The sequence below is a fragment of the Pelodiscus sinensis genome, chromosome 12 (genome assembly GCF_052426305.1).
Source record: "Pelodiscus sinensis isolate ZL-2025 chromosome 12, ASM5242630v1, whole genome shotgun sequence".
In the NCBI taxonomy this organism is placed as follows: domain Eukaryota; kingdom Metazoa; phylum Chordata; order Testudines; family Trionychidae; genus Pelodiscus; species Pelodiscus sinensis.
Genome location: NC_143063.1, coordinates 30564148 through 30576987, shown reverse-complemented (window position 1 = coordinate 30576987; position 12840 = coordinate 30564148). Strand labels below are relative to the sequence as shown.

At 39.8% G+C, this 12840-nt stretch overlaps 1 protein-coding gene and 1 long non-coding RNA gene across 2 annotated transcripts in view; one reads left to right on the top strand and one right to left on the bottom strand.

Moving 5' to 3' along the window:
- The window catches only part of LOC142831066 (uncharacterized), a 53346-nt gene extending 46778 nt beyond the window's left edge, over positions 1–6568 (top strand). The window contains exon 3 of the long non-coding RNA XR_012906685.2: positions 6434–6568. This is a non-coding gene — a long non-coding RNA (uncharacterized LOC142831066). The remainder of the gene's footprint in view (positions 1–6433) is intronic.
- Positions 6569–6638: 70 nt separating this feature from the next.
- CHST8 (carbohydrate sulfotransferase 8) overlaps positions 6639–12840 on the bottom strand; it is a 318810-nt gene continuing 312608 nt past the window's right edge. The window contains exon 4 of the mRNA XM_075940099.2: positions 6639–9013. Within this exon, the coding sequence (XP_075796214.1) occupies positions 7871–9013 (1143 nt within the window). The 3' untranslated portion in view covers positions 6639–7870. The remainder of the gene's footprint in view (positions 9014–12840) is intronic.

Sequence of the window (12840 nt, the reverse complement as noted above, 5' to 3'; positions counted from 1 at the left end):
GTATATTAAACAATGTAGGTCTGTCTTCAGGGCTGGCCTGAGCCATTCGTGAGCCCTGGGCCCCAGGAGCGCGGTGCCGACCCTGGGAGTGTGATGCATGCGCGGCTCCGCCCCCGGGCGCGCGGTTGCCGGGCGTGCAGTGGCCCCGCCCCTGGGCGACCAGTGCATATGTGGCACCACCTTGGGCACGTGGCGCATGCGCGGTGCAGCGCCTGCCCAGCCTGGCAGCCCCGTGCGGTGCCCCCTATAATGGCCTGTACCTTGGGCCAGCTCTGTCTGTCTTGACTTGTTATATAGGATTGGTGTATAAACAAAGAAAACAGCATTCAATGTGAAGACTCAATATTTTTAGTTCAATAGACACACTTCTACAATATTGTAATTAAAACAACAAATAGTCTGGTAGCACTTTATAGACTGACAAAACATATAGATGGTATCATGAGCTTTTGTGGGCACAGCCCACTTCTTCAGATAAACTCCAGTCATCTGAAGAAGAGGGCTGTTCCCACGAAAGCTCATGATACCATCTACATCAGTGGTTCCCAACCCTTTTCCAGATGGGGACTGATTTTGACTGCTCTGGATCACCAAGTCTTCCTGAATAATTCAAAAAATGTGTGAATGGCTCCTTAAGAGCCACCTGATGAGACACCTGGTGACACTTTTGAAATGTAATGGCGACCCATATTTGGGTCCTAACCCATAGGTTGGGAAACCCTGATCTGCATCTTTTGTTAGTCTATAAAGGGCTACCAGACCATTTGTTGTTTTTTTCTGTACGGATTAACTCAGCTACCTCCTGAAGCTTCTTGTAATTAGTTTTACTCATCTTTTATTTTAAAGAAAACATAAAGGTGTTTGAGGGAGAGCTTTGAATGTAGCTTTGGCTGTTCTTCACTCAAATCCCTTCAGAAAACCTTGGGGGGGCGGGGGGGGGGGGGGCTTTGAAAAATGACTTGCATCCAAATGGGAAGAACTAAACAAAATGGGAAAAAAAGGTATCTCCTCATGTGGATTCCCTGTCTTTAAACTGTTAGCTCTTTAGACAGGAAGGGACTGTCTTTACTTTTTGCATATTGTGTAGGGTTGGGAACGTTGCTTCATGATAAATAATAATGTCTCCAATCTGGTATGCACTGTACAGACATACAGGAGAACACTGAGTTTGCTAGGAGCATAGGGTATAGAAATGATGCCAATTACTAAAGACTGTAGGCATTTAAAAAGATAAGCAAGCTCCCCTCTGCCATTTATCCTGTTCGTAATTTTCTTTATGTTGCTAGATCACAGTATCTCTACATTGTTACAAATGAGAATGAACCAAAGGGCCAACTTTATTAAGCATGCATACTATTTTTTGAGTCAGCAAAACCAACAGTACATCGTTTCATCATATTGTTTTTTAAACACTTACGCACTTTTCCAAAAGAACAGAATTTATCTTGTACATTTTATAATGAGTTTCAGATGCAGTGAATCTTAAAATATTTCCATAATGTTTAATGTGTATATACTGCTGGTAAATTATCCACTAAAGAGTACAGGAGTGGCAAGGGCTGTTAAATTACAGCTTTCACTACCAAGCTTTGAGAATTCAACTTTATAAAATGCACATTTTAAGAATAGGAAACCATTTGCCAATAAACTTTTAAGTTGTGATATAAGCAACACTAGATCCTAAGCTTGGCTGAATTCCTAACTAGAGACAGTCAAAAAAATGGGATTTTACTTTCATAGGAAATTTTGACACTTTGAAATTATTTTTAATTCCCAGTCAGGCAGAACAGATGCGATATTGAAAACATAATTACAAAATGAAGAAAAAAATTCTGAAATTTTGAATTGGAAAACTTAAACATTGATCCATAAAAAGATCGACACATTAAAATGGAATTTTTCATTTCAGATCACCCAGCTGGAGAACAAATAATAGTTAATATTGCCATGTTCTCATGAAACACATTTATTTACATGAAACCTCATTTTCCAGCAAGTAAATTTATTTTGGTCAAGAATGTTGACCAAATGTACTCTTACCTCAGGGACTGAGCTTCTGATCTGGATCAAATTCATTGGACCCTTTAACTGGAGTGAGTGCTAAGACCTACAGACCATTTCTATAGTTCCTTGGTTCCACTCCTTATTGGCTTTGGCTAACTAGCTTTCTCTATTTCTTCTTAATCATTCTTTCCCGCCTTTTTCTTGTGTGTGTATGTGTTTATATTTCCTTGCTCAATAAAACTCTCTCCCACCACACTGCTTTTGTCAGTAAGAAGTGAAAGGACCCAATCAACAAACCACCCACAGCTAACAAACCTATAATCAAACAAACCAGACATTTATATATAGCAGATTCCACACTTCAGTGGGAAGCCACTCTTCTTCAAATATCATAGTAATTAAATCTGTTAGTACTGCAGATAGCTGGTCAAGTTTTCTTGAATGAACACTTTGTCCTTGAATGGTCTTGGTTTTTAAACAAATTTCTACAAAAAATTGATGTCAAATATTTCATTTTTTGTGAAAATACTCCCTCTCTTTTATTGAAATGGTTAACTTTTTGGGGGAGAGAATGGGAAGGAGAGGACACTAGTAAAATATATGACTTTTTACATTATAACTGGTTCTACCTTGTATGCATCTACATTTTGAAGTTTGCTTTATGTTTTGAAGTTTTTCACAAAATAGGTTTTAATATTTCAACCAATTCTTCTGGTATAAAAATCACAATTATATCAGTTCCATTACATGTTAATTTTACCAAGTGTTGCTCTAAGGCCCAAATCTCTATTCTCTCAGGTCTTGTCTACAACCAAATATTGTACCAATCTAGCTGTACTGGTGTAATAAAATCGGTGCAATTTGTGACTCTGAGGTGTCAGTAAAAGGCCCTACTCTAGATACACTTATACAGGAAAACCTGTTTTCACTAGTATAGCATATTTCACTCAGGGTACATCTACACTGCATCGCTATTTCAGGATTCCAGAGTATCCCGAAATAGCTGTCCTGTATCTTCACAGCAAGCCTGTTATTTTGCGCTCACTATTCCGATGTCCCTGTAAACCTCATTCTATGAGGAGAAAGGTTCATTTCGGAATAGAGCTTTATTTCAAAATTAATAAGCTATATTGAAATAAAATACGCAATTTGAGTAGCTCAAATTGCGTATCTTACTTTGAGTTATGGTGCAGTGTAGACACAGCCTCAGAAATTAAGTTGGACTAAGCTTGAAAGGACAGTTTTATCAGTATAGATTGTATCCATATGGAGTGCTTTACCAGTAGAGAATGCTGACACAGTTGCACTGGCAAAGATTTCCACACAGAGATTTGGCCTAAATGAGGGTATGTCTACACTGCCACCCGAGTTCGAACTAGGGTGGCTAATGTAGTCATTCGAAGTTGCAAATGAAGCCCGGGATTTAAATATCCCAGGCTTCATTTGCATCTTGCTGGGCGCCGCCATTTTTAAATCCCCCTTAGTGAGGACTCCGTGCCCGCGGCTACACGCGGCACGGAGTAGGTAGTTCGAATTAGGTTCTCTAATTCGAACTACCGGTACACCTCATTCCACGAGGTTCCACGAGGTGTACCGGTAGTTCAAGTTAGAGAGCCTAATTTGAACTACCTACTCCGTGCCACGTGTAGCCGCGGGCACGAAGTCCGCACTAAGGGGGATTTAAAAATGGTGGCGCCTGGCAAGATGCAAATGAAGCCTGGGATTTAAATCCCGGGCTTCATTTGCAACTTCGAATGCCTACATTAGCCACCCTAGTTCGAACTAGGGTGGCAGTGTAGACATACCCTGAAATAGTTATGCTGGTGCAATATCTGTGTAGACCTGGCCTAAAATAAATTTAGAAGAAGGAAGGAGGAAGCCAATTCTGTTGTGTGCCCTGTACAGTTGGATTTTTTTTTTTGCCTGTCTTTCCCTTAAAACATTATGTATAGTTCATTAAGGGCCTGAATCCAACCACCAGTTTTGTTAACCCTTTCCCAGATCTCTTTCACATTATCTTGCTCCATCACATGCACCAAGCATGATTGGAAGTTGAATGAAGATACATCCCCAATTCTCTCAATGAGAAGTGCTCTCATTCAGGTCAATGGGTAGGGTTCAGAACTATCCAGAATTGTTTGGGGAGGGAAGAAGTGTAATCACACATGGAGTGTTCTGGTTCTTTTTTATCCTTTTGGTGGCTTGCAGGGTCCAACCCAAAATGAGCAAATTACATCCATTTATAGAAAATGAGCTCAGGCCTTATCACATCCTCTGTGTGTGTCTTAGTGACTCTTCCAGATTTCCTCTAGTTATAGCTAAATCTAATCATGTTGGCTAGAAAGACACCCCTTCTTGTGTGTGTGGAGCATTTAACATGACTGAATTCCAAGGAAAATACAATAATGAAGAATGACTTTCTCAGCTGCAATGCTGCCTAAATTACCATGCTTAGCAAGATGGGCAACCAAGGCATACACGAGTGACCCTCCTTCATCTCAGTGGGCTGCAAGTTTAAAATCGGGCATGTGCTCTAAGCATGATGCCAAGAATAAGATTAAATACATTGTACTTGATTTTCTTTCTTTATTGTGCCTTTTTAGCATAAAGTGATCCATTATTAGGGGCAAATTAATTTGCCATCAAAAGTAATATAAGTAGCAGAGGGAGCACATGGTGCTCAGTGTTGTGTGCAATCAGCATGTGCCTCACATGAGCGCTTGCTTTAAATGTGTGTCACTTCTCATTTTTCCAGGGGCTGCTTGACCATCTTCTCTACTGTGGGCCCTCCCCCACCCACTCCACCTCTTCCCTGACTCCTCCCCTGAGTGTGTCCCGTCCCTTCTCCTCCCCCTCCCTTCTAGCATTTCTGGAATACTGTGAATTAGCTGATTTAAGCTCCATCCCCGCTCCACCATTTCCCTCCCAAAGCTTGAATGCTGTGAATCAGCTGATCTAGCAAAGCACTTAAGAATATGCACATACATTAACGTTTGCAGAACTGAGTCCTAAAACTGTCAACTCTTTGGAGCAAAGAATGGCTTATTCTAAGTTTGTTGGAAGGAAACAGTGGGTGAGGTAATTCTTCTATTGCACTAACTTCCAGTGAGAGACCCGCCCACCAACAGGGCAGAGAAACTGCCCCAGTGCCTGGCGATTCAAAAGGGTCCAGGGCTTCTGGGAGCTGCTGCCACTACTGCAACCATAGGAGCCCCAGGCTCTTTAAATTGCCACCAGAGCCCTGGGTGGCATGCTCCAGCCGGCACTAAGGGCTGGCTGGATTGGGGGGGGGGGTTCAAGGCATGGCCCAGGAGGCACTGAGGGCTGGTTGCCCTAGCTCCATCCCTTCCACCTGAGTCCCTGCCACTTATGGGAGCACAGATCTGGTCCCCTCACTTTGCACAGAGGACCGGCAACTCTTTCGGCCCCTTGGTAGGAGAAGCCAGGTTTTAAGCTCTATGCAGAGTTCATCCTGAGGTCTGCATTAGCTAACGTCTGTACAGAATCTAGAAAGAATCTAATTAGGGTTGGTCCTGCTTTGAGCAGGGGGATTGGACTAGATCACCTCCTGAAGTCTCTTCCAACCCTAGTTTTCTATGATTCTATAACATGTAACCGAGGCTTAGATTGTGTAACAAACAGGGTATGTCTAGACTACACTTTATTTTCGAAAGAGGATATGCAAATTCCATGGAATTTGCATATCTTCTTCTGATCTCACTTTCGAAAGCAGGTCTTTCAAAAGTGAAAGTAGTCTGGACGCGTTTTTTTCAGAAAAAATCCCCCCTTTTCAAAAACTGCTTTTCCTTTAATAAAAAAAAAAAAAAGAGAGAGAGATTTATAGGGTTTTTCGAAAAGGGGCGGGTTCCGAAAAAACTTGTCCACACTACTTTCACTTTTGAAAGACCTGTTTTCGAAAGAGAGATTGGAAGTGAGATTCAAAAATAAGTAGTATAGATTTACCCAGATTGATTCAAATGTGCTCCCCTAACTGAAAATAGCATTGACCTCAGAAACACTACTGCTGTTTCACTGGCCCCACACAAACAGCAAAAGATAGATGTTTCGCTGCTGTTGTAACTCTCCAACATTTGAATCTCTTGGATGTTTCTAAGAAAATCTAGCTTAACTGCAGTTAAATATAGAAAATTATGAACCAAATGAAACCACAAACAAATATGCTCTGCTAGTTGCTGTGAGCTGATATCTGATTTTTAACCAAAATAAAGCCTGATTGTTTGCAGCACTAAAAAGCACCCTGATGGGCTGGATGTTGTATTTACATTTATTTGCCACTTTAAAGGAAACATTTGATATTTTTGGTGACTACACAGATTAAATTTAAATATTTGTTAATGCAAAGGATTGAAAGAATCTTAATGACATGCATAGAGATGTAAATGTTCTCTGGCATTTTATCTTCTTGCAGATCAATGTGGCATAATGGGAATATGGAATGAAGACAATACATTCTCACTCTGTGAATTGGAACATCTGCTCTAACACTGCATTCAGATGGCCATTAAGTATTAAAGTTTTCACTAATACGTGTTTGAACATTCTACTGTAATTGTGATAGATTTTTTCCTGTTATAATTAATTTTGATAATCACAGAAAGTAACTAGAAATCTATGTCCAGCATCAAATTTAGAAGGCTGCGTTGATGTATGGTTGCATACATTGAGGATTGCAAGGAACTGTAAAGCTGTTAATAAAACAGCACTTTTTTTTTCTTATGGTATTTTAAAGAGCTCTTCATAGCAATTAGGAAATCAATAGAATAGTGGATCCACCACAGGATTTCAGCTGCTTTCCCTACCTCTTCACCCACTCTTCTTGCCACCTTCCAGTGTAAACACAAATAAACACCATAATGGAAAATCATGTGCTTTATTTGGGAGCCTTCACGTGTATCGTTATCACATGGCAAAACCATAGTAAAATGATGATTTAAAGGAGGAAGTTAAAGAGCAAATGTAGACATCACTAATTGTAAATACTTTATGGCCTGTTACTTATTTCTTTCTGCAGTGGAAATGCTCTTTAACTGACATTTGCTAAACATACTGTAACATCTAGCAGATGCCACGTGAAGACATTAGCACTTTGTATTTCCTGTTTTTCATTGATGTGTTAGGCCTAATAGGAAAGGAATTGTTTTATTCATGGTACATTTTCCACAATGAAAAGTTATAAAATAGATACTATGTAACATGAATTCACTGCTTATTTGTAGAAAATATGAGTGTGGTGTGCGTCTCTAAAGTATCGGTGTACCAAGACCTGTATCTAGTATCAATGAGTAGTCCTGTGGCACCTTAGAGACTAACAAAAATATATAGTATCATGAGATTTCATGGGAACCCCCTCTTCATCAGATGAAAATAGTGGGTTTTGTCCTCCAAAATCTCATGATACTATATATTTTTGTTAGTCTCTAAGGGTGTGTCTAGACTACAGGGTTTCGTCGACAAAAGTCCACTTTTGTCGACAAAACTATATCTGCGTCTACACTACCGCTGAGTTCTGTCGACATAATGTCGACAGAACTCAGCAGTTTTGTTGACGGCTGTAAACCTCATTTTACAAGGAATAACGCCTTTTGTTGACAGAGTTCTGTTGACAGAAGGTGTTATTGCATCTAGGGTTGTGTCTAGACTACAGGGTTTTGTCGACAAAGCAAGCTGCTTTGTCGACAGAACTGAATGTAGTCTAGATGCTCTTTGTCGACAGAAGCTTTGTCGACATACCCTAAGGTGCCACAGAACTACTTGCTGTTTTTAAAGTTACAGGCTAACTACCCCTCTGAGACTTTGTGTCTATTATGTTATTCAGCTGATATGAAATATAAGTATCTTTTACTTTCTAATATAAATCTTCAAAAGGTTTTGAATAGTTAAACATCAAATAATCCATATAATAAAAATCATAACTGCGTTGTCTTTGTGAAGGAGACAGCTGTGCAAAATAGCTCTGTGTAATTTTAGTGGTTGTTCGTTCTTCATTGGAATGTCTATCTTTAAACCTAGGGAAAGTTAAATTTTTTGGTGCACCAATTAAATGCAGGAAAAAATTTGCATCTTCTTCCATGCTTTCAAATTTCCCTACAAAGTCATAGTCTATTAAACATGGGCTGCAAAGCCTGTTTACGTGATCCCAGTGAATGTCCATGCCCACTGGCCTATGTACATCTAGAAGATATTGAATGAACTCTTTAAATTTGACTCCAGAACCTGTCCTTAATGCTTCTTTGGAGGCATTGACACGATATCTTGAAATGATAGCTTTTCCAAATACAGGGTGGTAGTAATTGTTCGGATGCTCAAACTTGTCCCGAAACGCGGATACCAACTTTTCAAATGGTTCGCGAATGAAAAGCATCTTGGTGTAAGTATTGAGCCTGTGATAAATCCCTTTGCGATCAAACCCATCCAGCCTTTTTAAATAATTTCCATAATGTACTGTGTTGTGCTGTATATCTTTTGTAGAGGAAGCCAACCCATTGAGAACCATGAGCACACGTTTCCAGTTAGAACAACCAGCTTTTGGAACTTCACAGTATAGAATTCTGTATTTATCTTCTACAAATATTCTGGAAACATGATAAGGAGTGATTATCCTTCTGCTGTTACTCTTGTATTTGGAACAAGTGTCTCTCATTATTCTCTTCCTTTCTTTTTGGATCTGATAGAGACTTTTCCATTTGTTGTTGTTTCTGTCCTCAGACTTAAGCAAAGGCAGGTTGAGAGAAGAACTGTTCATAGCAATAAGTATAGGACTCTTCTTAATTATAAATCTCCTCCGTTTGTGGAGCCTGATAGGATTTATTTCTTTTGTTTGATGGTCTTTCATCACAAACATTATGTTCTGCTTTCTTTCTGTACTTTGAAGATTAGTAGGCGCATTCACAGGAGGGTATAAAGAATTTCTCTGGTTTCCCATTGCTAATTTATCTGCAGAATTTTTTCTTATTCTCACATCCTGATTGTTGCTAGAAGTGCAGTCCTGCTGGAAGAAAAGACCCAACAAATTACTAAATGAGAGGGTATTTATCACTATTGATAACTTGCACACTTTAATGACTGGTCTATTCATCGACTCTCAGTTCAGCTAATTGATAAAATGATGTGTATTGTAGTATGTCTGAGACTGCTTCTGCACTGGGATTTTCACTATCCTTCTCTTTCTGTTTTAACTTGTTTACATGGACATGAAAGCTAAAGCCCGATGGGGTTAGGTGCAGAGAACTTTGCTACAATAGCAGTAAAAGTTAAATTTCTGTGCATATACCTGACAGACAGCAATGATGGGGCATGAGGCAGCCTGCTAAAAATGACAGAATGGTCACTGGTTCTGTGGAGTGATCTGATCCTCTCCCCTTAGTCATAATATTCACATCATCTCGAACCCCACTAGCACAGGTCTGTCTACCCAGGCTGCAGTGCAGACATAGGGTGTGTCTAGACTACAGAGTTTTGTCGACAAAAGTGGACTTTTGTCGACAAAACTATACCTGCGCCTACACTACCGCTGAGTTCCGTCAACATAATGTCGACAGAACTCAGCAGTTTTGTTGACACTGGTAAACCTCATTTTACGAGGCATAACGCCTTTCGTCGACAGAGTAACATCGACATGATGTAACATCATTTAAAAAAAATATCCTATTAAAATCTCCAGAGTTGCTTTCAATAGTCTCTAGGAGATTGATGCTGATTCTGGGAGACTCCAGGCCAATCCTGGAGAGTTGGCTATCCTATTTCTTACCACGCTGACACACCTTATCTAAAATTCGGTCTGTATCTCTAGGGACGAAATTTACTCTTCTAGAAATGTTGCACCCTTTAGGTTCCACATCAGCATTATTTTGAAGGCTTAAGTAGTCCAAGAACCAGAACAGGCTACCAGCATGAGGCTCTAGCCCCTAAAAACAAGCCAACTGCCATAGAACATGTCTTCTGTTAAGGAAGATGGTATCTTATATACGTTCTTCCTTTTTAGAATATTGTGCTATTTATTGCAACTCAGTTCTTGTTGTCTTTAAAAATGTGCATATATACATTACAAGAGGAACACAAGCTAAATTATTAAGGTGAGCCTGAAAATGATGGTCCAGATGGGTTACAGTTCTGGAAATCAATAATTACTCAGCATACAATACCATTTATTATAGCTATTAATGGAGCCTTGAAATAATGTCACCTTTAAATGATTTCATACTGTAGGCATGTCAGGAAGAAGGAAAATCCTACACTTGGCTCAAATTAACTTCACTTGTTTGCTCATTGTTTGTTGGCATGTATTTCACAGCTTTCATTATGGCCCTAATCCCAAGTCCAATGTGAGTTTTTTCCATTGACTTTAATGAGTATTGGATTTGGCTATTTGGAGTGAAAAATGACAAAGCTGTTACAAAGCAAAGACAGTAGTCAAGAATAGATGGCAGCCAATGGAAGTTAGGCAGCTAGTATGCCCATCAGTGGAAAGTTCCACCTTTTATTGCCAATTTCATATAAACCTTTATATAGAGATCGAAAATAGCAGTGTATACAGGTCAAAATGATCTTAAGTTTAAAAGGGGGAAAGGTAGATTGCATCATACTGCCTTTGACTGTTTTGGATTTAATAAGTGTCTGAGAAGCTTCAACTGCTGAGTTCTTATTCTAGTTCTGCCTGTGACACTTGTTAACCATTTTCAGCAAGATGGGGCAAACTGTATGGATTAAGTTAATTAATATATTTACTTTATCACAGAAAAATCTAGGTCTTCCACTCTAAGATTTTGTTTAACTAGTTTATTATACTGTGATTTTTTCCAAAGATGTTATAGCTCAAATGGAGGAAGAAATGGGAGAACAGGGATTATGCAGATATAGCTGTTGGTGAATACTTTAGCTAGTCTAAACTACTTTAATGTTTAGAGGTAAAGTGTGAAGTAAATCTCAAACTCTTCTATCTTTGCCTTTCAAATGCTCCTTCATGATGATTAAAGATAGTCACACTTAAAAAAATCAAAAGACAGAACTATGTAGCGCTTTAAAGACTAACAAGATGGTTTATTAGGTGACGAGCTTTCGTGGGCCAGACCCACTTCCTCAGATGAATATGTGGAAGAAAATTGGCAGAACCACAAGCTCATCACCTAATAAACCATCTTGTTAATCTTTAAAGTGCTATATAATTCTGTCTTTTGTTTCAGCTACACCAGACTAACACGGCTGCATCCCTATCACTAATAAAAAAATCAGTTTTAGATTTGAAACGTGTCTTCTCTTTGTTCTTTGTGCTGAAGCACTTTTGCAAATTTTCCTAGTGATGTCTAAAGTTCTTTCTGCTCAGCTGAGATAACTGGCAGAATCTGCAGTTTGGGCTTGATCCAATCCCCTTAAAGGCAAATGTCCAGTTGACTTCAATGGGAGTTAGATTAGCCTCTCTATGGCCCAGTAGAAATCGTCACAGGGCTTTAGATGAGACTGTCAAAGGATAAGATCACTCAGTTACAAAAGGGAAGCTGCAGCTCAGCCTACCTCTCCCTGTAGAATCACTACTGATTCTCTGTATTTTGCCAAGTTCCTTCTTCAAAGGGGAATGGATTTTTCTTTTTCTCTTTTTTTCTGTAATAAGTTGAAAAAGTGATCAGCAAAAAGGCAAATTTGCAGGTGACTTACTAAATTTTGTGTTCGGAAATAAAGTGGAACTAATCAGTATTAAACAAATAATAAGTGGGCTGTGCATACTCATGGAACAGGTGGTTAGGTGGGACACAGTCTGGGTTGTCTCTTCACTTCTCTGTATACAGTACGTTGACTAAGACCCAAACAAGAGTAAAACTTTCTTTATAGGTGTTTCCTTTTGCTAATGTTCACAAAAAGTGACACTTTTTCCCCCTAGAATGACTTGTGTTAAGTTTTTCCTCCTGCCATTATTATATTATCTTGTGATACAGGCTGACTTGGAAACCAACTCATTCTGGTGGTCCCTTCTACCATTGCCAGTTTTATCCTAAACTGATGTGACTATTAAAGTATTTGATTGTCCACCTATTGGGAGACTTACCCTGATTAAATGCAGTAAACATAGGTTTTGTTCATCTTGAATATGTAAATGACCAGCTGTCTTGTGTGATGTGGAAATCATATGAGGAAATCAGACTTATTCCATGGTTGGGTAGAATTTCACACTCCCTCCTACTCTCTCTCTCCCCCACATTGCTGCTGATGAATATAAAACTAGCATTTACACCATAATGTCATGATTTGAATGTCCTCTGTGGACAAAATTCCTATTCACTCCAATTCAAAAGTAAATTGAACCTGTAGAGATGGCTATGAACTGAGTCTCACTAAGGGTATATCTACACTACCACCCTAGTTCGAACTAGGGTGGTTAATGTAGTCATACGGAGTTGCAAATGAAGCCCGGGATTTGAATTTCCCGGGCTTCATTTGCATAAAGCCGGGCGGCGCCATTTTTAAATGTCTGCTAGTGCGGACTCCGTGCCGCGCGGCTACACGCGGCACGGACTAGGTAGTTCGGACTAGGCTTCCTAGTCTGAACTACCATTATTCCTTGTGAAACTCCTCGAGGAGTAACGGTAGTTTGGACTAGGATGCCTAGTCCGAACTACCTAGTCCGTGCCGCGTGTAGCCGCGCGGCACGGAGTCCGCACTAGCGGACATTTAAAAATGGTGCCGCCCGGCTTTATGCAAATGAAGCCCGGGAAATTCAAATCCCGGGCTTCATTTGCAACTCCGTATGACTACATTAACCACCCTAGTTCGAACTAGGGTGGTAGTGTAGACATACCCTAAGGTCCTCCTGGAATCTGGATAAAC